The 25,240-nt window shown below is 30.9% G+C and overlaps 2 protein-coding genes across 4 annotated transcripts in view; one reads left to right on the plus strand and one right to left on the minus strand.

Annotated features, from left to right (window-relative positions):
* Positions 1–4,533, minus strand: part of Max (MYC associated factor X) — a 48,759-nt gene extending 44,226 nt beyond the window's left edge. For 2 of the 3 annotated variants that reach the window (XR_012756348.1, XM_075365501.1), the window contains exon 1: positions 4,174–4,533. Coding sequence is in view for 2 of the 3 variants with exons in the window: in XM_075365501.1 (XP_075221616.1) it covers positions 4,174–4,209 (36 nt within the window). In the remaining variant the exon portion in view is untranslated. The remainder of the gene's footprint in view (positions 1–4,173) is intronic. The other variant, XM_075365502.1, reaches the window with a different exon arrangement.
* Positions 4,534–4,760: 227 nt separating this feature from the next.
* Positions 4,761–25,240, plus strand: mRpL9 (mitochondrial ribosomal protein L9). Its single transcript, XM_075365504.1, has 5 exons — positions 4,761–5,075; positions 10,691–10,859; positions 10,973–11,148; positions 15,315–15,515; positions 24,994–25,240. The coding sequence occupies exons 1-5, from the start codon at positions 4,953–4,955 to the stop codon at positions 25,174–25,176; spliced, it is 852 nt and encodes a 283-aa protein (XP_075221619.1). The 5' UTR covers positions 4,761–4,952; the 3' UTR covers positions 25,177–25,240.

The raw sequence follows: 25,240 nt of genomic DNA on the forward strand, positions 1-25,240 counted from the left end.
ATAATCTTTTCTCCTCCTATTTTCACATTCAGTGGTCCATCTTTGTTATTTCTACTACATTTCATTACTTTTGTTTTGTTCTTGTTTATTTTCATGCGATAGTTCTTGCGTAGAACTTCATCTATGCCGTTCATTGTTTCTTCTAAATTCTTTTTACTCTCGGCTAGAATTACTATATCATCAGCAAATCGTAAGAAATACTTTTTAATAATTAAACTATTTGTGATTTATAAATTTGACAAATACTACAAAAATCATAGTCATGTGTGAAGCTGCAGGTCTGTGTAATCTGCTAATAATAAATACTTCCTGTATCTTATCTATAATTAAAAGAATTAACCTACGGTACTGTAAGATACCATTTTATAAAAATAATGTAACTTACAATCGGAGTAATGAAATGTAATATTAAATTTAAAAAAAATATGATTAGCTTTCTAACCACATTGGAAAAATATGCTTACAAAAAACTTTCTGAGCTATTGCATAGTTCCTTTAGTCAAATAAAAACATACAAGTCTAGATGGAGAATATAGGGATGAAAGTCTAATTACACTCATAAAGTTTACAGTACGTTATGATTAAATCTTATTTATCAAATTTAGGAAGTGGGTCTTAAAAAATACATTTATATTCAGGGGAATTTAGTGTTTTTATATATGGATCCTGTAAACTGGAACCTGTCTATTTTCATCATTCAAGCAGAATCCTTTTTTAACATAAAACAGATACACAAACAAACTATAACAAAGCATTCTTTTCTCAACATCATAACATAATTAAAAATATAAATATATACAAAACAGTTGCAGATATTTTTTCATAACACCCTGAACCAACCAACCTTATAAATTCTCAGTTCCTATAACAATGATTCATAAACTATTTATTACACTCACAAAAACAAAACAATAAAGGAAAATTTCAATTTCAACAGTGCACATACCATCCCTTATCAATGAAAAACTCATCGTCCTACTTTTAAATAAATGGATTTTTTCTTTTATCTGTCTACATACGTTTTTCCACACACTGAAGTGATTTAATAAAATGTAAAGAATGAAAAACAATCAAACACTTATCCTTGAGTAAAAATAGGAAGAAAATAAAATAAAATAAAAAATAATAAAAAAGTAATTATCTCAATCCAATTTATATAACTCTGAACATGAGAAATCATAAGTTTATTGCAATTTGGTTTATGATTGTAAACAGTTAACTGCAAATACTTTATCTATTCAGGCAAAGTTGCTGACATAAACTTCATTTGTTTTGTTGAAAGTATTAAAACTGAAGATGCAATCAAATTTTTTCAGGAGCATGGTGTTTTGCATAATCTGCAAAAATGCGGTAATGGTCATGAAATGGTATTGCAATTGCATACTCATCAGTGATGGAGCTGTGCAAAAACACAGCACTATGCATGTAAATAATTATGACAAAACATATCTATCAGGGTCAAAACTGCTATTTTATAAAATATTGTTGGTTACAAAAAAAACCTCCATAATAGTTTGTGAAAAGGAACTTGAAATTAATGCATCTACAACAATAGATTGGTATAATTATATGCATAAAGTGACAGCTGTTTATTTGTTGAAAACTCCAATTAAAATTGTTGGCCTCCACTACTACAGTGGAAATTGAAGAGAACTTATTTCTCCATAAAAAAAAAAATCATATGGGCCATCAGCTTGCTGAACATTGGGTTTTTAGTGGCTTTTATAAGGAAAGTAAAAATAGTTTTTTGGTGACTGTTGATAAGAGATTAGCTGAACACCTGTTATATTGTTTAGCAATTTATTTACCCAGCACAATGATAATATCTGATGAGTGGAAGGCCTACAACCAATTGTAGAACATATGTTATTAACATAAAACAGTATAAAGCACATGGAGACTAGCAAAACCTGTAACAAGGTGCAATGTGGTACATATCGAATGATTGACTTGTACCTCTGAGTTTATGTGGTGTTGCTGACTCAAGGGCAGTGATTTATTCAAAAGAATTCTTCACATACTTCATGATATTGTGTCTTAATAGCTTCAGAATAAAGGTTTGTTTTTATCTTTTTAAACCTTTGTTAAAATCATAAAAATTTCATGTAGACTTATAACCTAAATTATCCAAATAAGTATAAAAACAAAAATTTTCTCTATTAAAATTTAAAAACACAAATACTAAATGAGATATCTTACAAAATTAACAATGTACATAACAAAAACAGAAATTCAAAGCAAAACAGAATAAACCATTAATCACTACACATATTGCAAAAAACATTCTCCCAGTTAATCTCAAAACAACTAAATTTAGTTTAAGTTGCAAAAAAGTTCAACGGGAAACAATGACAGAACACATAAATGCAACATCTGCAATAACATACAAGTTAACATTTACAATATCAAACAAGCTTACTATAATTACATTTTCATTTTACTTTTGTTACATCTCAAACATCTTACATCCCATATTTTAATGAAGGATGAATTGGATGAAATGAAAAATGCCAGATCCATGATGAAAATCAAAACCAAAACCAAGTAATCTACAATCTAGCCTACACACCACTAATCTAATTGTGACCATCAACATCTGTATATTAAATTATCAGAGACAGAAAAAACTTGGTTTTCACCCTAGCTACGTTCTTAACACAAGCACAGAACAACAATAACAGACCCTGATGATAGTTACCAATGAATAAATCTGGTTAAATACATACATAACAAAAAACTGTTATGTATGTAAACTGTATGTATCACAGCAAAAAGTTATGGGCAAGATCTGTGAACGAGCTTGTGGTTCTAAAATGGATTTACCTGTTAAAAAAATGCAATGGATCAAAATCATAAGAAATTTAGTAAAACAAACCTCTTTTTCATTTCTTTTTCTGTAAATGTAGAATTAATTTACATGATACAAATTTTTATTTTCTACAAAAAAATAAAAAATAAAATCACTGTAAATACATTTTCACTAAACCATCAGGTATACAGATAGTATCATGAAGATCTCCTGGAACTTTCATGACCTATTCTACATATGTACAAAACAAAAATTATGGAAAAAGTTCACATCAATGTATGTCCTAAAGTGCTTCACTTCCGAGTTTTGGCTAGTGAAAGGTTTCAGTTGGATTTCAGCTACCCTGGTGAATTGAGGTTGTACAAAAATTTTTTAAATGTTTATTATGAAACAGAATTACTGGTTTATTATGGTTTTTGACATGAAAAGTCAAATAAAATAGGTCCCAAAATAGATTTTTCAGCAGCTAAACTAACAAAAGGAACATTTCAGGAAAATGTATTTATATGAACTTTTTCCATTACTTTCCTAAGTAGAATAGGTCATGAAAGTCTTGGGAGAACTTCGTGATATACCCTGTAAAGTAACAACCAAATGGGTGGAGAAATTATACCTGTGATTGCAATTAAGAAATAACCACATACAATTATTCCAGATCGTAAAGAAAGCAGCCATTGAACAAGTTAACAAATTGAATTTAGTCTACTAATAAGTTATATACTTACTGTCTTAATGATTACAAAAGTTTTCATGTAAATTTAGTTTATGTTTTTCTTTAACGTAACTTGTAATATTACAGAGTAATGAGCAGTTGACATGTTCCAAAACTAATTCTGTACCAATACATTAACAAAGTTTATGAAATGAGAAGAAAAAAGATTATGGCAGCCTTAAGTACTTGAAATTAATGGGATTGTACTCAATTCAGTTTTTCACATATACACTAAGTATAACAAAGACATTTGGATGTCAAATAAGTTAATGAAATTACACGAAAAGAGTATAATATCAACTGCCACTGAGTACAATCCTAATATCTTTGAATAACAACAAATTATCAAAACAAAATAAGAAACTAATTTATTACTAGAAATAGTTTTCTAATTTTGGATACATCTCTATATATCTACAAGAATTAGATGTGCACTGTTTAGAAGTTACCACCGAACTTCGTGATTATACCTGCAAAGTAACAACATTCCTAGTAAGGAAAGTTAAGCATCTGAAGAATTAAACGTAAACCTAACCTAGTTATATACAATAAATTATGTAAAACCAACTAATCTAACAACTAAAAGTATACTTTTGCTACATTGGTTATTAATTGCAGTAAATAATTTATAACGGTAATAAACAGTACTTACACTTTCTATATCGATATCTCTGTCGTCGTCACTCATTTTAAGCGTAAGGTAAAATAAGCTGAACTTGTCTGTTCTTAACAGTAAAGGACGTCGTTCTTGCTTTGTATTTCTTTGTACTGCGAAAGCTGCAGTTTACTGAAATACCTAAAAGAAGGTACAAAAACGGATTTACACTTCAATAAGCTTCGGCAACAAGCTGACATCAATCATGATTACAAGAAGTCGCCATCCAAATGTCTTTCAATCACTCACAACCCGTAATTCAGCCGATCCAGCAAACTCACACAACAGGCTACACGCCACAATGCAAGAGTACCAATTCACGCATGTGGCTGGGATGATACAAAACCTAGCTGTAACTCAGTAAACACACTCGGCGTGGAAAAGAGATTGCGCTGCACAATGTTCTAATGAATCAATCAATGATGTTTCGACAATAAGAAATATTTCATTTAAGAATTCAAAAATGTATATTGATAAAATATATTTTTTCCCAGTTCGTTTTTGGAAAAAACTAGCTGGTTTTCCTTTAAAAGTTACACTTTAATGTACCATGAACATCAAACTTTATTTGATGATGTTGGCAGTACTTAATAATTATATTTGTTGTAGGTTAGCTTTATTAAATTTTTTAACAATGTATTTTAAGGAATGCTGCTGATGGGTGTTTTAGCAGGATTTTTGTGAGGAAAGGTTTATTTATTAATATTTATATAGTCTTTTTGAGAGTAGGTACTGTGATTTTTACAGTGGAAGCAGGCAATTTAATAAACCGTAAAATGTTGAAAGCATTCTCTCTTTTAAAACAGTTTAGTAGTATTCAAAACCCCTTAAATTCTGCAAAAGTTGCAAGGAATTTGCTATCAGCTGCAGAATTAACATTAGTTAAAATTCCAAATCGAGTAAGTATTAATGGATTTTTTTTGTGTGTATCAGCACTTCCCCCGTTAGAAGTATTTTATAATATATTTTGCGCCTTTCGAACAAGTGCAACACCAATTGAGATATGCTCTCTTATTGGTGTAACATTTAAACACCTAGGATACAATAAATGCACTCTTAGCTATTTTCGCCGCAATTAATATTGATTTACTGTAACTTTGTTGTGACCTGAATGAGTTGATAAATTGAGATTGAAATTACAATTTCATTCAATAGACAACCTAGGGTTAACTACACAACATTCAGCCACAATAGGACTGTTTGTTTTTACTTTTTGATGAGCTTATCCCAGTAAAAAAAGGATACTTTCTCATTTTTCTGTCTGAGTGCTATGTCTCTATTTAAATAAACACATGCGTTTTCAAATTATAGAACAATATTTATTAATTAAAACATAAACAATTACAAAAGTGAACATTGAAATCAATATTGAAAACTTTCATCTTAATGACTCCAATCTTTTAGTACTTATTTCAGTCTATATAGATTGATATATCGAACGTTGGGATACAACAGTGAGTATGACTTAATTATTGTTAAAAGAGGCTACATTTGTTATATAATAGTGTCTACACTATTTTTGGGTGTGACTTGGATGTCCTCTGTTTCTTCTATTAGTGAGTAATGATAGGTTTTCTCAGGTATCATATCATCCACCCCCAGGGTTGGTCTAGTGGTGAACTCGTCATCAAAATCAGCTGATTTCAAAGTCGAGATTCTGAGGTTCAAATCCTTGTAAAGGCAGTTATTTTTAAACGGATTTAAATACTAGATTGTGGATATCAATGTTCTTTGTTGGTTGGTTCAATTAACAACACATCTCAGGAATGGTCAACCTGAGACTGTACAAGACTACAGTTAATTTACATTCATACTTATTCATCCTCTGGAGTAACACCTTATGCTAGGTCTGGAGGCTAAACAGAAAAAGAAGAAAAAGGTATATCCTGCCATCAGATGTTCTCAGATTTATCACCAATTTTTCTTTATATGCAGCAGTTCTGTTGTAAATAGAGATTGTGTTCAAAACCCTTCAAATTCTTCCACTTCAAACTCTGTCTCAACACATTATACCCTTAGTGCTTTGCAAGAGACATTTCTACTGTTAGAAATGTTAGAGATATAAGATACTGCAAGAAGTATCTTATATCTCATTTAGATCTCAATGCTTGGTCCTCACAGCCATTGTCTTGTAAAGTTTTAGGTGATTGTAAATTCTAGCTTTGTTTCTTATTTTCTCCCCAATATTACCACATATAGACCAGGCATATTAGATTTGGAGGGTCAAAATAGGAGAAAAGATTTTCCAAGCATGAGACCAACTGGATTAATGTATGAAACTCAAAAGTATCTTGTAGCTAATTTTTTTCATTAACAAATTGTAAAAAGAGATAATTTTTATTTTCTTTTGGTTATTCTTTAATGTATTAGTTATTTATTGAAATAACAAAATGCCATTGGCACCATCAGAGAGCTGAGAAAATTCTATACAATTCTGCTAGTGAGCACTTTTTTCTATGACCAGTAGATTTAGCAGTATTTATTTTGCAAAACGTCACTGACTAAGTCTAGACTGCTTCAGCAGTATATACTTACGAGTTTCACATGCTCTAAACAAATGCCCATAACTTTTGATTCATTAAAGGTATTTAAGAAATTCAAATTGGCATGTATAACTATAGTCAAGACAATTAATTAATCATATTTTGAATGTTTGAATTCCTTGTTTTAATTGTGAAATTTTCCAATTTGTTGAAAGTCCTGTACTTATAAACAAATTTCAAAAAACTAAAAAGTCAATAATGTAATTTTTTTAAGTCAATTATCTACTGAATTCTATAGGAGTGTATCTATAGGCTATTATTTTTTTTATAGCAAATTTTCAGTTTTCTCGTATATGAAAAATGCATTTTTGTGTCTTCTCCAATTAGAAAAACCAATCATGTTTGCACGGAATGTTTGTTCCAGACAATAATAACACAAAAGCATTTTTCGTTCTCCCTAAAAAAATATAGAAAAAACCAATCATTATTTACTGTAATTTTTTAAATTTAAAAATGATTTAGCAGTTATTAGTGACGTAAAACACATACTTTTAGATGGTGGAATTGGCTTTACTAAAACTTTAATTTTTCAGCAAGTTTTAATAGCAAAATGAAATAATCAACAAAAAGATGAAAATATCGCTATAAACAAATTTTTATAAAAAGATGAAAAGAATAAATTTTCATTTAAAACTTTGTAAAGGTTGTAGATAAATATCTTTTATTGATATGTAACTTTACAATAGTGACTGTTTATTTTTTTGAGATTTGATTATAAGTACAGGACGTAAATCAACAAATTGGAAAATTTCAACATAAACACGAAAACTGAGAAATAAAACATTCTAAATACTTTCAAAATATGATTAATTGATTATCTTAACTATTAGTTATACGTGCCATTTTGAATTTCTCAAACATCTTCAATGGGTGAAACATTACAGGCATTTTTTTATGGAGTGTGCGAGTCATAAGTATGTATATTGCTGCAGCAGTCACACTCCTACTTAGTGAGTGACTTTTTGTTTATTAAATACTGCCGAATCTACTGGTTGTAGAAAAAGTGCTCAGTACCATGTAGAATTTTTTCTCAGCTTTCTGTTGGTGTCACTGGCATTTTTTTGTTGTAATAAATAAATGATATTATTATGTTTAAAAGACTGAGAAAAATATTTTTTTTACAAGAATTTATCAATAAAAAATATTACCAAGAAGATATTTTTGTAAAGAGTTTCATACATTAATCCACACACCTTTAGGAAGGACCTTTTCCACTTGGTCTCAAACTTGGGAAAATGTTTTCTCCTATTTTGACCGTCCAGATCTATGTCTCTTCCAGCACTGCTTTGAAGTCTTTTGTTTTTATTTTTTTCCATTCATTTACATTATATGAAAGACTGCATTCTTAAATGTTTAAAAGAGGTTATGTTGGTTTCGAGGACTTTATCTAAAACGATCTTTGATCTCAGTCAGTTTAATTATGTTCATTTTAGACAGGTTTTACGTAAACACAATATATATATATATTGGCAGTGTCATTGATGTTCTTATTTTTGACTTGACATAAATGTAAGGGCATTTAGTTTTTCTGTCATAGGTGTTAAAGAAGTTTGATATCAACTTGAAGATTTTTATGTCAGATGGTCTAAAATTCACCACTTTACTCTGCCTATGAGGTTTTTATTAAACAAACTATGTTGCAGATTCTGTGATCTGTTGCCTCATGTTAGTATTTAATTTTTTTTTTTTTTTTTCAATGCAGTCTAGGTAGATAGCGTAAAACAATAGCAGATTGGTTTTGACTGGTCTGGTTAATAATGAAGATTTGGAATTTAACGTAATTTTTTTAAATATAGAGCGCTGAAATTTTCTGCTTAATTTGCAAAACACATTTTCATTAAAACCACATTTACATACTCATTGATGATCATAATTCTTGTGTAATAAGGAAAGATCAGTGTCATGATTCTACTTCTTTTTGGGTGCATGCAGTTAAAATAAATTTCCAATTACTCTAGTATCTCAAATAAGAGTGGGAATAAGATTAAAAATTTATTGTTATTAGGATAGTAATAAGTTTTCAAAGAATACATAATTTGGTACTTACGTATTAATGCCACCGCAGCTACAGCTGCTGTTTAGGTTATGTTGACTTCGTGTACTGACAAATCGTGCATATATCAAAATAACCTAACTAAATATAACCTACGCTCGCTAACCTCTTACGTATTAACGCCATCGCTGTTACAGCTTTATTTAAAAACAAAGTAGTCAGTTGAATTTCAGTGCTATAACATTAAGGTTATATTATTAATAAGTTGTATATATTATGCATATTTAATGTTAATTATAAGAGGTTAGTGAGCGAAGTGAGCAACATAACCTAAACAGCAGCTGTAGCTGCGGTGACATTAATATGTAAGTACCCATAATTCTTAGAATGAAGGTATGTAGCTTATACTACATTTTTACGGTATTCTGTTTTGTCAGAGGTGACAATATAATCAAGGTTAGCTAAGTGTAACAGTCAAAATAACTTTTTCATCTGCAAGGGTTATTTTCAGTTGTTCTCCAGGAAAATGACAATTGATTGCTTATTTTGCTATGGCTATTTTAAATCTTTCAAAAATATATTTCAGTTCAAATTTACCCATCTGCAGTGTCCAGTAAGATAGCAATAATATGTTTGACAATTAAATTTCACGAGATGTTGAGTAAACAGATTCAGAAAGGCCCAGGCTTACCATTTCTGTTATTTGCACAGTTTTTGCACTTGAAAGAGCCTTTGATTGCTTAATCAAAGAATATTTTGAAACTTAACCAGAACAATTGAACTGTCTACACTACCTCTTTCAAGGCTAAAAAAGAATTTAAAGTAGATTCAAAGTGCTAGCTGGAATGTACTTATTAAAAATAACTGAGCATTAATTATTTTAATAATTGAGCATGGAATGGTGTAAGTTGTACATTCCAATAATGAAAAGATAACATATGCATGAAACGGGTAGGTTTGTAATCCTCCATTACTATGTAATAGTTTCTTTTTATAAAACTCTAAATTGTGAAGTTTATAATTTAATCTTATATTTTTTTGCATTATTAGAAGTGAGAATGTGATATGTTAATTTCAGGAAAATGCCACCGCTTGAAACAATAGCCATGTTGTAAGAATTCTTTGGTAATTCCTCGATTTGAAAAAACTTGTAGCCACCAAGATCTCTAGATACAGACAGATTTTTTTTTTCTTTTGGAGTTATTTAAAGATTAGTTTCTCAGAGTTATTATGGGATTTCAACATCAGTGAACAAGCAGTAGAAAAGAATGAGTTGCAATTATCAATAATGGTTGAAAAATTTTAGTTATTTATTTGTTTGTTTTGTAAGATGATTAATTAATTCACCACATAAGCTCAAGGTTTGTGTGAGAATATGATAATCTAAAAATGTCAAATCTGATTGTAATTCAAACTCTGAATCTTCTTGATAAAAGATGAAGACTACTGTGCCGTGTGATTTGTTTGTGACTAAATGTTTTTTAATTTAACGTCCTGTGTTGTGAGAAACAGTTAATATTTAAATTATCAATATTCAGGTTATAATCTTTTTTGAAGCATTCTTTTGTGCAAGATATTAAAAAAAGATTTTAAAAAAATGAGTTTTGCATCATTTGTTTTAAGCTCTGAAAATAATTACAGGTTTACGATAGGAAAAAATATTATTAAATAACCGTGTTGGTTGAGGTAGTAAGAAATGACTATATGCCATTTTTGGTGTATGGGCTTATGTCTAAATTGCTAATAACCTTGTAGTTATCGCACTTGACAGTCAAATGATTCACTAGTTTTCATTGCTGTTAGTTTTTTTATTGTTGTTCATAGTAATAGTTTATTTTGATATTTTAGCATTTGAAAATGCAATCTAATAATGGAATTGGTCGTATAATGGGATCATTTTCTCATGTTGATTTGAGTTAAAATTTAGTGTACGTTTAAATATAGTCTTGTGTATAATCAGATATTACTCTTTTTTCAGACAACATTTATATTAAAACGAAAGCATACACCCCGACTGCTTCGGAAGTACGTAGATCAAACTAAATGGAAACCTTTTAAGAAACGTGAAAGAGTCTATCAGTTAGTTCAGGATACTGACGTATTACCGGAGGGTAATATTGATGTAATATTAACATCTTATATTCAAGGTGATTTTTAATGTGTTTTTTGTTACTTAGTCTTTCTTTAACATATAATCAAGCAATAAATTCTGTTTCTTTGGATTTTAAGTTTTAGCTGATGGACAGTTTTTTTCCTGTAGGTCTCGGTGAAAAAGGTGATGTAGTTACAGTTAAACGTAATTATGCTTACAACCAATTATTATTACCTGGATTAGCAGAGTACGCTACTCCCGAGGCAAAAGAAATGGCTAGTAGAAAAGAGAAAAGATCAAATGAGGTCATTGAAGAAAGATATAGTGGCATACATGTGCACAGGGTATATAATATTAACTTAAATTACAATTAATTAGTTTTTATTTCTTAGCTGTATTTTCCTGAATAAGCCTTTGTCTATTAATGTGTTAATATAAAAGAGAAATGTTAAATAAAGTAAAGAATATGAATATGAATTTTTTATATAGAAATATTGGAATTAAACTTTAATTACCTTAATTGGCAAAACCATCAATATTGAACCACTTGCCATAATGATCCGTACATTAAAGCCACAAATAAATTACGTAACTTTCCCGGCCATAGTGGTAATTAAGTTAAATAGGGAAAGAATATTAAATGAAATTTTTTGGTAATTTGTGTCTTGATAAAAAAAAACTTCAACATTTGTAAGAAGTTTTTGCTAAAGTACTCCACTAAAAATTTGAAATTTTTATTTTGGCCCCCACCTCCTTTTCCCAATCTTTCAAAAATTTAATACATTCTTTCTTCTTAAAGGGTAGTACCGATTTAGAAGAAAATCGCTCAATGGAGTCCAGAGTTATAAGACCAAATACAGGCTAACATACATACGCACAAACATCCATCTAAGAAAAATAGGCATTTTTTTTACTTTGGAGCATAGTAATAAAAACTTTTTTCACAAATTATTTACAATTTATTTAAATAAAACTTTTTTAAAATGTTGTTTTCTTAAGGTACAAAACTAAAAAAGGTCAGTTTAAAAAAAAAATTCTTATACTAATCTTTACACTTACCAATTATTGCTATCGCAACATTTATTGTCGTAGCGAGGAAAGTAATACACTTCTCATAGTCCTCTGTCACCAATCCATTTGACTACTGTTGGAGAACTTTTTTTCAATTTACCATATTCATGCATGATTGCACTCAATTCAAAAGATTTCTCAAAGTTTATGAACAGATGGAATGAATTTAAAACTAATAATACAGACTTTTTTGTGACAATGAAAAAAGATATTTATTTTGAATGTTGTTATCAAGTTAAACCTAGATATAGCAGTTTCCATCTGTATTAATGTTAATTTATTATAAATAGGGTGACATTTGTTTTGAAAATTAATATTCCCAAGTTTTTGGAAATAAATAAAATATCCATTTTCTTTTTATCTTAAAATCATTTATTTTAATAGATCTTGAAAAGATTAAATAAAGGAAACTCCAATTTATATTCTTATTTTAAGAGGGTTCTTAAGAATCCCAGCCTTAATTAGCTGGTAGTTTAACCTGTAGATTATTGTGAAGCCAACCTCAAGATTCCATCAAGGATGCAGCCATCATCAGTGATCCTTCCTTTCATGTCTGAGAGGTGGTGATATGATTTACACAGTAGGTCTGAAAAGTTCTCAAACTAAATTTCTGTAGTCTGTACAAGTAGCACCGTCTCTCGGACAACCAAGGAACTATGTAGTATGATGTCTGACAAGTGTGTGTACAAAATTTCATTACTCCAGTCTTAAGTTATATTTAGACGTATGTTATGTTCATGTGACCTTGTGCAAGCTCGCGACATGGAACAGAGAAGTGCAATAAAATTTTGTGTTCGTCTTCAAAGATTTTTCATTGAAACTTATTCTATGATACAGTAAGCATTTGGTGATGAAGCCACATCTTTTACTACAACATACACGTGGTGGAGGCAGTTGAAAGACAATAGAGAGTTGTGGATGACAACGAATGAAGCGGGAGGCCGTCAACAGCTAAAACAATGTAAAAGTGTGCACGCTCCTGCTTGAACAACCTCATCTCACCCTTTGGGCCATAGCAGAAGAGCTAAACATCGGTACATACAATTCCCCAATTCAAGGGCCTGATTCATTATGAATGTATCCTAACTGGTCAAACCATGAATCTAGATTCTATTTGGAAGCTTCTCCATACCTGTAGACTGTATGGTTGAAAAAGTGAAGAATGCGCTTGAAGCACATTGCAAGACAACCTCCTCTGTATACCCAGCTTGTTTAAATAGAGTTGTTCGTCCTTTTTTCCATCGATGTGATGCAGAGCATTCTTCTGTAGGCTCACACATTTCAAATGCATCAATTCTTCTCCAGTCTTCCACCTTGGTGGTTTAGTCTCAATCACGTACACAACTACTGGGAAGATTAGTACTTGAAGCAATCTCAGCTTTGTATTCCTTGTGATTGCCTTATCTTTCCAACTAGCTGTAAACTTTTTAAATGCCTCCTTTGCCAAGTTAATTCTTATTTGTATTTTGACTGACAAACACCCATCTTTATTTATTTTGGATCCTAAATATATGAAATGCTCTTTATTGAAATTACACTGCGCATCACTTACTGGAAGATTGTTGGCTCTGTCTATGTTCATAATTTCTATTTTTCTGGTGTTTAATTTCAGCCCTAGTGCCTCACTTTTTGCTGAACTGTGTTGAGGATCTCCATTTCAACTTCAGAGCCTGTGAACCAGGTCTTATCATCAGCCAACCCCAGCCTCCTGCTCATACACTGCTATGCCAGTTTTTCAGACTCTTTCTTATTATATATTTGTCATAAATGTTAAATAAAATCAGACAGAATACATTCCTGTTGTACTTCTCTCGATGGGTAAAGAGGCTCCATTGTATTATTTTCCAGCGTAACCACTGCGCTGTCCTTTATCATACGTCCTTTATTCATCATAGCAGGAGAACAGCTAATACATTGTTTGGCTAACCATTTTAAAGAGTTAGAATTTGACTGCTTTTGTAGCAGAAGGTTGTGATACAATGCATTATCTAGTACAATGACCGACCAAGGTGGCAATTTGGGAATACACTTGTCCCATAACTATTTCGTGTACTTTTTTGAACCATCAATTTGTAATAATCTCCTTTCTTATTTGACTTGTACTTAAGTAAAGCATTGCTAATGAATTCTTTATTACAGCCAGCGAACAATTAATAATAGTGAGCCTGTAGATACTGATGTTTTCAGTCCCCTCCTGCTGGGTTGTTGTGTCTATCCATGATTTTGGTGTTGCATGACTGCTGTGAATGTAGGTTTCATTTGTGTATACAGATCGGTCTTCCTTCTTCATGAAAAAAGGTAATTTGTCATAGAGATTTCATTTTTTGCATTTTTAATGTCCATGCCATTCTATCAGTATTTTCCGGTTGTCTTCTGTTTTTCCATCTAAATCCCATTTTATGTAATTCTCCTTAAAAATCTTTCACTTTTTTGGGCTTTTAGCATAATTCTCACAGTAGGAACGCATTTTTCAATTACATAAAATTTATTAAACCCCTCGAAGCATCTGTGTTAAATGAATCTAAATTGCACACAGTACTGGAGCAATTTACACGTTTTCTCGGCGAAACGAACAAAGATGGCTTCTTAATTTCATTTGTTTTCCCTTCTGCTATAATTCTTTGGACTGTTCATTTTCATACTTTTATCATTTGAAAAGCCGTATTCAGCACTTCAGTTTTCCTCACTATTCCAGTTCTGGCATTGTTTTGTAAAAAGAGATTGTAAACATTGAATACAATTTCCCTCGCCTGACTTGGATCTACTGTACCTTTTCCTCCTAACTTGAGGATTTTAAAAGAAAATAAATATTGAAATATTAAAAATTTACATGACTGAATTTATGACAAAGTCTTAAATGAAAACAACACAAGAATCACTAACAGCTATTCACTTCATTAAGTAAAATATACACTGCAGTAAATGTTTATACAATAATCACTTCTAGAACATAATTACAAGCGATGTGTGACATATGATTCTTCACAGTGCAATAATTACAGTAGATTAAAAATAAGTAAATGAAATTTTTATAACTGCGTGTTGTGTTTACAGCAATTCATAAATAGCACATTAGTCATGAATGATTCTATTATTATTAGTTGCTGTACAACAGGAAGTAGGCCTAGATCTTAACATCAGTATATAATTTAGAATAAAACTTTACAATTATATATACTACAGCAAGTTTTATGAAACCTGTGTTTTATATATTACTATATCACAAAAGACATATAGAAAATGATAATGTTTTTAGTTTGCTTGTAACAGAGGTTAATGCATGCAAAATACTAGTACATAGGCTTCCAGTCCTTGCACCAACATATGTGCCGATACAATTAATATTTTATTTATGTTAGTACTTTTAAATGTTATAGGATAGTACTTATTACATTTTAATATATCAGGGCAATTTTTATTTTATGTTAATTTTTTTCAGACAATGAATTTTTTGTCAAATTTAATACTCTGTGTTACTATGAATAAAGAAAATAAATGGGTTCTTGAACCTTGGCATATCAAAGCTTCATTTCGTAAAGCTGGTGTACATCTATCTGAAGATTGTATTGAAATGCCAAAAAATAAAATTGAAGGGCCTGATTTGAATTTAGAAGACAAAGAGTTTTTAGTCACTGTAATTGTAAGTAACTGTACTAATTTAATATATATAAATCTGCAGCAAGGATAAAAGTCTCAAAATATAATTTTTGTTCTTTTATAATCTATTTGACTGACAAAAGTTTTCATAATTTCTGATCAGTATAGCAGAAAAAATTAATGAGAAGTGGATGCAGAAACAAAACCTATCATTCACAAATGAATGCAAGAAGCAGACCTTGCCTCTGAGCGGTATCTCAGTCAAAATTTATGGGGAAAGATTTTAGACAAAACCACCGGATAAATAACAAAATGATCCAATTATAAGTGACACCTCTCTCGCACATTTAAAGTATCTTACACAAAATTTTATGTGTATTGTAACAGTTCCTTTATATTTATTATGTTATTATTATAAGTCAGTTTAGATAATAGAACATACTACATTCCTTACAAAGTAGTCATTATTATTTATAATTTATATCATTCTGTCAGCTTCATACTTGGATAACTATCATATTGATTATATGATAATCTAAAGTGTAATAAAAGTATAACAGTAAATCTAAGAGCATATAAAGGAAGTCTTTGTTAATAATAAAAATTAATTTTACATTATAATACAGTAAAACCTCTCCAAAATGGAATCTGATGGGAGTGTGTAAGAATTCCATTTTGAGAGGTTTCCTTCATGCACAGTTTTTAAAGATAGAGGTAATTTATTGTGAAGTCCTGTGCTATGAATTATACAAATGTAAACTGAAGTTAGACAAGGATAAACTTTGAAATAATCTGGAAATTATACTGCATATAGAGAACATTAACAACTAATTTTCAAAAATTATTCAGTTACACTAAAAGGGGGGGTGTTTTTATTTTTACAAGTTAGTAATTTTTCATTTAAAAGTTACGTTTAATTAGAAAAAATATACTTAGACTAAAACACAACATGATCTAACACTAATTCTAAAATAAAACCATTTTCTAAAATAATCAAGTACAGTTTTCTGTTTCAATAATTTATTCTTGGAACTTTCATTTTCAATAATATTTTTAGCAGTTAACATATTCTATCACAAATCATCGTTGTTTATACGAATCGCGAATTCTTTCAGCTGTGTGACTATACCCAATACTTTTCCAAAACTGTTAATTTTGTTTCCTGTGTCCTCTTCTTCTTAACTTTCATTAATCTTGCTAATTTCAGACAAAATAATTTCATCTAAAATCTGAATTTCTTCTTTGGTTATCAAATCACTACCAATACCCACTTAATCTTCAGCATGGATCGATGTTTAACCACTTTCTTGCAACAGAAATTCAACTTCATGCAATATTGCTGTATTGCGCAAAGTACATGTATTGGATACATAATCATTATCAGTTTCTGTGCAGAAATCAGCTTCTTTAAACACAGTTGTTTATAATTTGTTTGTATGATGAAGAAAGCCACTTTAGTGCATCCAGAACAGTAATTTTATGTGTTGGTTCTTGAACAGATGAACATGAATCCATATTGGCGACTAGCGATTGCAGAATGAGTTTCCGATAATGAATTTTTATGTTTTTAATACTCCCTGATCCATCGGTTGAGTTACACTAATTGTATTGGGAGGAAAGAACACAAGTTTTATGTTAGAATAATTTTCATGAGGGTGACACGACACATTGTCTAAAAACAATAGAATATTTCTACTTTCACTAACAATTTTTTCATTTAAATTATATAGCCATTTTTCTATTATGTTAATGTCATGTAAGATTTTTTATTTGCGTACCATTCCAGTGGTAACTGAATGGCATTTTTGAAATGAGGCTTCCAAGATTTACCTATCACCAGTTTAACAGTCAGTCTTTTTTTGGATTGTTTACCTCCAATACATTTTTCATTTTTGAAACACAGTGTTATGTTTGGTAAAGCTCGAAAAGATAAATCAGTTTCATCGTAATTACTGAAATTTTTTGGTTCATAACCTGTGGTTATTTCTTTAATTTTATTTTTCCAGTCAACAATGATTTCTTTGTCTACATCTTTAGCTTCACCTGAAATTTGATTGTAAGAAATAGAATGCCTTGCACAAAATTTTTGTAGCCATCCATTAGTAACTCCTAACTTAGCTGAAAATTCGTTTGCCTGTTGTTGCAGGATAGGCTCTGAAATTGGAAGATTTTTGATCTTGCATATGTGAACCATTTAAATAAAATTGAATTTATTTCTTCTTTTTACTTTTAGTTTGTCATCTACATTTAGCATTCCTTTCACCCTCCCACCCTTTTTCCTTGATTTTATCTTTATTTTTTTAAATTTCGTAAATTTGTGTTTTCCACAAATAAACTTTTCACTAAGTTCTTTAACGTTCGTTTCAGAAATTAAATTAATAACTTCTATTTTGTCCTTTAAGCATTAAGTATAATTATACTTGGCATAATTATAAACAAAATTTTAAAAGAAAAATGGACATAACTAATACTAAAATAAGTTAAAGTTCTTAAAGTTAGATTAAACTAAAATAAAGGCACACATGTGTACTGTATTTAAACTCTCAACAGATAACAAAAAAACAGAACACAAAACTGTAACAATTTACTTCTGTGACAAATGAAAACTATACTGCTGTGTTCAAGGCACTGAATAAAATTATTCTCAGAACTGTACATGGATTGTTTACATAAGCTGCCACATGCTATCAAATTTTATTATTGATCTTCAATTTATATGCCGGAAGTTTGGAGCCAAGAATTTAAGGGTGTATAATTAGATAAACAAAAGTTACAGTACTATATTGTAATAATAATCATCTACTGGATATATAATTTGCAAATCGTGGGAATGTATATCTTTTTTTAGGTTATTTATACTTTTTTTATTTATGACTTATATAGTAGTGAGATTGGTGGGGTTTGAACTGTGATAAACATTCCGCGGGTCTAAGAAAGCTGCAGTAAAAATTACATAATGATTGTTTCAGTAGTTTTCACAGTTATCAACAACAAAGAAAAAATCATTATCTCTTTATATAATAATGAGATTAAATTGAAACAAAACTGACAAGAAATATTGTTTAAAAAAATAAATACAACTTATACAGCGAATAAAAAAGTAAATGTGACTGATAAAATAGAAAAACCTGAATAGAATAAATAAAACTAACTTTGAATATTTCTTGAAAATGTATTACTTCATTACTGAAATTTTTATCAATATAATTGAAGTTTCATAACAGAAGTGATTAAAGGAATGTTTGTAGTTTATCTTTCAAATCTCTACTACTCAAGAACTTGAAAGATAAACTACAAACACTGCTGTAACAAATAATATATAAGTAATAAATAAAATATATATGGCTTTCCGATAGTAAAAAACAATTGAGCAATTTTATTCCCACCTCATACTCCTGTGGTGCCAGTTCATTGTGTAGTCTCTATTTTCTTCAAGTCTTCATCATTTTGATAAACAGATGATAATCACTAGATGCCAGGTCATCAGGTTTGTAGGCTGAATGAAGAAAGTTTTTATTTAAATTTTATAAACTGTTTTTTTTATATATATGATATATATATATATATATATAAGCCTGAAAGGAATCAATCTCATAAAAATTTTTCTGTACTTTATATGAACAGGGACAATTTCATGTATAATGGTGCAAGAAACAAATGAAAAATTTTCACTGATCTTGTTTGTTGATAAATTTGTTATTACAATGTAGCAAATTAATTACATAATAAACAAACTAGTTACCCATCATCATGGACATTCATTCTCTTTGCATGCATTAAAATTTTGATACTATCACAGTACTGATGATTCATCTCACATCTCCATAAACTTCCTTGATTTGATAGTGGATAGTGGATCCACGCATATTTCTTGCATTTAGAAAGTGAACCATAAATCTCACCTCACACATTGCAGCATTTAGTTAGTAATGACTAATTTATAAGATTGCTTGCTATCTTGTTTATTAGTAATAAGGTTGTATGGTTAATAAAATTGCAAAAAAAAGAAGATTATAAGAGGTGTGATAAAAAAATAACAAGAATTTAATTTTTTTCAAAAATAATTTACTTATTCTTTTATGTTGATATAATTCCCTTCAAATTAGTTCTCCAGAAATGTAACAGTATTATGCCAGCTTCTCTTCCAATCCTCAAAACATTTTTGTAAGCGTTCTTTAGTATAGTCTTAAGTTCACTGCCGGTTTTTTCTTTATTTCATTATTTTCACAAATCATTGTCCATTTAATGTTCTCTTAATCAGCAAGAAAAAGTTGCAGTGTGCCATGTCTGAAGAATACGGGGAGGCTGTAGCAGCTCTACATTCAGTATCCTCAGTAGAAGGTTATTTTTAGCTAAACAATTAGATATTAATAATGAAGTGTAAGCTGGATCATTATTGTGGTATAAAATCCAAGAATTATTTGGTCACATTTATGGTCTTTTTCTTTGAATTTTCTCATGCAGACTGCATAAAACTGTTAAGTAGTACTGTTTGTTGAGCTTGTTGTTAGAATTTGTAATGGACGCCATTGTGATCAGTAATAATAATAAAGAGAATCTTAATGTTTTGTTTAGCTTTGCATGCTTTCTTCAGCCTTGGTTCTTTAGGAAACCTCCATCGGGATGATTGGACATACATTTCAATATCATAACCATATACCCATGTTTGTTCACCTGTTATAACACATTTGTAATTCTCAGTTAACAGCAGTATCAGCTAACAATTGTTCTGCAATGTTTCTTTTGTTGAAAATTAAAAAAAATTGCTGTTACTTGTTTCATACCCAAAATTGTTTCATCTGAGCCATAAGAGATTTCCACCTTGTCAGCAACTTCTCCAGTAGTGATTTGATGATTATTCATTGTGCTCTTAATACATTTTATTATCTGCTGCATTATGCATAATTTTCTATTACTGCTTGTTTATAAATTGATTATTGCTCAGCATTTCTCCCACCACCACCCCATTTGGTCGCCATAAAGCATAAGGTAGAATGTCTGTGCCACAAACGGCTACTGAACCTCAAATCAGTTTAGTAACCAGTGTCCTAACTAGCTCCTAGAGCTAACCTAAAAGCATGAGCTGAATAAGCCATACACCACTCACGTTTCCCACTGCCCACTTGTCATATATCACTAAAATAGGTTGGTGCACCCCATCAACTACTAAAACATATATGACTATCAGTAATTAAATTTATCTTGTCAAAGATAGCAATTCGCTGCCATGCCTAGGCCGCTGAATGCCAGCAAGTACCTGACCACCATTAAAGCACTTGGAGGCGTAATCTGGTTGGTAACCAACCGTATCCTCTCAATTAGCTTCCTACACAGCGCTGTAGGAGTCTTTTCCCTTAGGCAAACTACTGATGTTGGTTGAACAAAGCGACCGCATCAAGGAACTCCCACTTGGTCTGGCAATGCGGCTCGCCACATTGACTCGCTGCTTGCGAGTGGCCAATTTTTCACATGACCTCTAAGTTCCAAGGTGGCCTGAGTTCTGACCCCCCCCCAAGAGCTGGACTGTCATATGTTTATTTGACTGGACCTCCCTGCAGACACTCAGCTCATCAGCTGCCAGGCGGAACCGAAACAAATATTGTTTTAAATTTACATGGTTGGAGGGCACTCGGGCTCCCATTGCCCTTAAAAACAAAGGAGAATCATACCATCCCCCCCAAATTCTGTACAAGGATCTTCCCTTAGTCATGGCGTGCCATTCTTGCTGCCATGCTTCCATCGTGAGGCTGTATAGTCTCCTCTGCAGGCAGGAAATGGGCAACTGTTTGAAATTTAGAACCAGTGCATTGAGATCACCGTTTCGCTTCAGTACAGGCCCGGCTTGAAACCGCATCCCAAATACCTTGGCCTCCCTGCCTCTTCTCAATTTCCACATGGTCGCCCGAACTTTTACCACTAAATTGATTGGGAGAGCCTTTCCCAATACAATGGTAGCCTCATAGGAGGTTGTTTTAAAAACATCAGCACGCAATTAAGGCTTTGCGCTGGGCACTCCTTAAATTTTGAATAAGTGCTCGATTTCTTTCCAACCTATGCGCCCAAACAGATGAAATTAAGTAAATAAATTGACAAAATTAATTGAAATTAAATAAATAAATAAATTGATTATTAATTTTATTCTTACAGATATTTGTTTTCATATAATTCATTTTCCTTTATTTACAGTTTTCTTTTAAATGTATGTTATTTTTTAAGCAATAAGTTACCATATATGATTTGAATATTTGTTTCTAGTATGTGCTGCTTAAACCTTTCTATTAATGGTTTTGTTCTTTGTATAATTTTGACCATGGTGGGCAAGTATTTTGATACAATTTTGAAACTGTTATATTTATACATTAATTTTATTTTATCAAAATACTTTTGCAATTTTTCTTTTGTTTAAAATGTTAAAGGTCTTACTATTTATTTACACATAACATATTTATGTAGGTTTAAAATTATTATTAATTATTTTAAATTTTATTTTATTTTCTGTCAGTGGTTCTTTTTTTCACTATAAATATTTTCTTTGCCTGTCTTTTCTTAACGGTTTTTTTTTTTTAATCGAGTGTTTTTTGAAATTGACTAGTTGGTTTCATATACAAGGAGTGTTTTTAAAGTAACGTCTATTTTGATTTTGCCGCCTGTATTTGTGATGTAAAGAGTTAATGGCCCTTTTGAAGGTCTGTTTGTCACTCAATAGTCAACTATTAGTAACAGTAATTTAATAATTTTCATTCTAGTTGTTTATGTTCATCCATTTATAATGAGTGCTACAATTTATGATCCCGCCAATTGTGAAGTACAAGGAGTAATCCAATTTCTGATGGCAAAAATATTCTCTTGACTGAAATTTAAAGGGAAATTTGTGACTTATGAAGTGAATATTATGAATGACGCTAAAGAAAGACTTGGTGCTGTTCATTTCGAGAAGGACGATGAACGTTCATGATGAATATAGTGGTAGCCATCAGTGATAATTATTTGAAGAATTTGACAAAAGATTTGAGAAAACCGGCACTTCACAGTGTCACAATTGTCTCTGATGTTTTGTATTCTTTGACTTATGAAGTTTTGACTAAAAAATTGTGAGCCAGATGGGTGCCGAAGATGTTAACCGACACGCAGGGAAAAATATTGCGTGAAAATTGTTTTTTCACATTGTTACAGATGTGAAACTTGGATTTCGTAATTGAACATCAAGACAAAGCAACAATTAATGCAATGGTGACGACATTTATCATAGATCCTAGATTCATCCTAGATTGAAGAAGTTGAAACAAGAATGATCAGACAAAAAAGGTGTCTTGGTAGTTTGTATTTAGTGATCATGAAACTACTGTGAATACAAACATAAATTGTGAAACGTTAAAAATTAGAAGTGCTAAAAATAAAAAAAATTTTGAATAGAGGATTTTGTTTCTTTTTGCATAATAATACCAAAATTTTGTTTTGTATGACAAATTCGAAAATCTTCAGTTGTCCACCGTATAGCGCTGACTTAGCTCCCAGAGACTATTTTTTTCCACCTTAAACAATGATTTGGATCTCAAAGATTTGACAATGACTATGAATTAAAAAACGGTATTATTGTGTGTTTAAGTCACTGGCAGTGGAATTTCTTGAAAAGGGAATGAAGAAGCTATTGAATTGCAATGAAAAATGTGTTTAAATTCAAAGCAGCTATCTAGAAAAGTAGATAGCTACTGAAGGTATAAGTTTTATACCTTCAGAAGATGAAAGCGATTGAACATTTGAATTGAATTGTTTGGAGTTGAAGAGTTTGAACTCTTGAAGTGTTTCTGGCACAACAAAAATTGTAGATGTTATCAGAGAACATTTGAGAAGGAAGGCCATTACAAGAAATAAATGATTGAAAGCAGCAGTAAATGATTCTGATGTCAAGTCAGAGACCAACTCCAAGTAAATAACTAGTAGCTATGGAGATAAAACGTGCGATGTAGGGTTTGGTTAGTTATAAATTTCTGCCTGCCATCATGAATCATAATCTCAGCACCATAATCCACGGCGCAACAAGAAAATGGTTTAGATCCAGTGACTCGAGAAGAAGGTAACTGACCAAGCTGTTGAACCTGTTTCTTTAGCATTAAACCGATAACACCTAAACATTTACGAATGTTGGAATGAATACCTGTCTTGCCATTGAAAATCCAATATTTTTGACAAAGAGAATGATGTGTTAACTGGATGCCAGAGAGCAAAAGATGTAGGTGTTCGCTAGCAATGATTAATATTCTAATATTTGCATCAGGATGCAGGCAAGATAAGAGGATGTTTGTTATCCTAGGATGAAATGGAATGTAGTAATCTGCCTCCAACCCGAAGTAAACTTGCATCATTCAAGAAAGGATCAAGTGAAAAAGCTTACTTTGTTAAGAAATAGGTTGTTTTTTAAGCTCATTAATTTCTGTACCAAAATGTGTGTATTGAGACTGATGATTAAAAATTATGAGTAGGATTTAATTCCTCTGTAGACAAGGGACCAATAAATTCAGTGAGAATATTTCACCTTAACATTGTGAATAAATCTTAAAACAAAAACTAAATATACAGCTAACTTGAATAACGATAAATATTTTTCAGAATAATCAATCATGACAGTAGATGCTAGTGATAGTTGAATGGTTTAGCGTTTTTCAGTTAGACTTTCAGGATCAATGTCATGCTCACAAGAAGCAAAATTGCAATCATTTGGCCAACAGAATGTCACAAATCGATAGATCAGGAGAGCATGGGAGCCAAGAAACATCGCTGAATCATGAAATGACGTCCAGGAAACATTTGTCTAACCACTTCAATTGATGCTCTCACCGTGTGAGCTGTGGCACCATCCTGTTGGAACCACATATCTCTTATGTTCACCTAATGCCTTTCCAGTTCTAGATGCAGGAAATTGTTTAACATGTCGATGTAGCGCGCTGTCACTGTAACTGTGGTTCCCGCCTCTTCAGAAAAGTAAGGACTATGGAGACACCACATCATACTGTTAATTTTGAACTGTGGAGAGGTTTTTGGTGTAATTCACATGGGTTTTCTGATGCCCATTACTGACAGTTCTGTACATTAACACAGCCATCCAACAATCTTCCTTGAATCATTCAAGGATTGCAGTTGTTAATGGTATTTGATGCAGTAAATAATTGTTGTATTTAAGCAAACTGTAACCGTATTTATTAACTTGAATGAATACATTATATCGTCTGATGTAGACTAATGTACACTTATAGACGAGATTGAATTTGATTTGAATATAAAGCACAACACGATTATAATTGAACATGTTAAAGAATTGCTATGTATGAATAAATTGATTTGACATGTTGTGAACACCAACTGCAGTAGAGGCAGTAAGTCCTAGTGGTCAGTAAGAAAACTAACGCTTTTAACTGCCATCACTTTAACAAGATTTTAAATTCTTGTTCTAATTCTTAACATAGCTTATGAATTTTCATACAAGAATCTTTGTAAAACTGATATTTTCTTATTCTATTTTTCAGATAAATAAAAAGGAAAAAGTAAAAGTACGATGTAGATTGCACCATTGGAGTACTGATATAGTATACAGGTTACCACATGTTCCACTGCATTGGACAAAATCTGCTGAACCATTATTTAATGAGGAGAGTGAACTATTGTTAAAAATGCCTATTCCGTCTGTACCTAAAACTAAAGAGACTTAAGTTTAATTCTTTTTGTATAAAATAAATGTTCATTAGAATTAAATATAGATAAGAAAATTAAAAA

The sequence above is a fragment of the Lycorma delicatula genome, chromosome 5 (assembly GCF_047948215.1).
Source record: "Lycorma delicatula isolate Av1 chromosome 5, ASM4794821v1, whole genome shotgun sequence".
Classification (NCBI taxonomy): domain Eukaryota; kingdom Metazoa; phylum Arthropoda; class Insecta; order Hemiptera; family Fulgoridae; genus Lycorma; species Lycorma delicatula.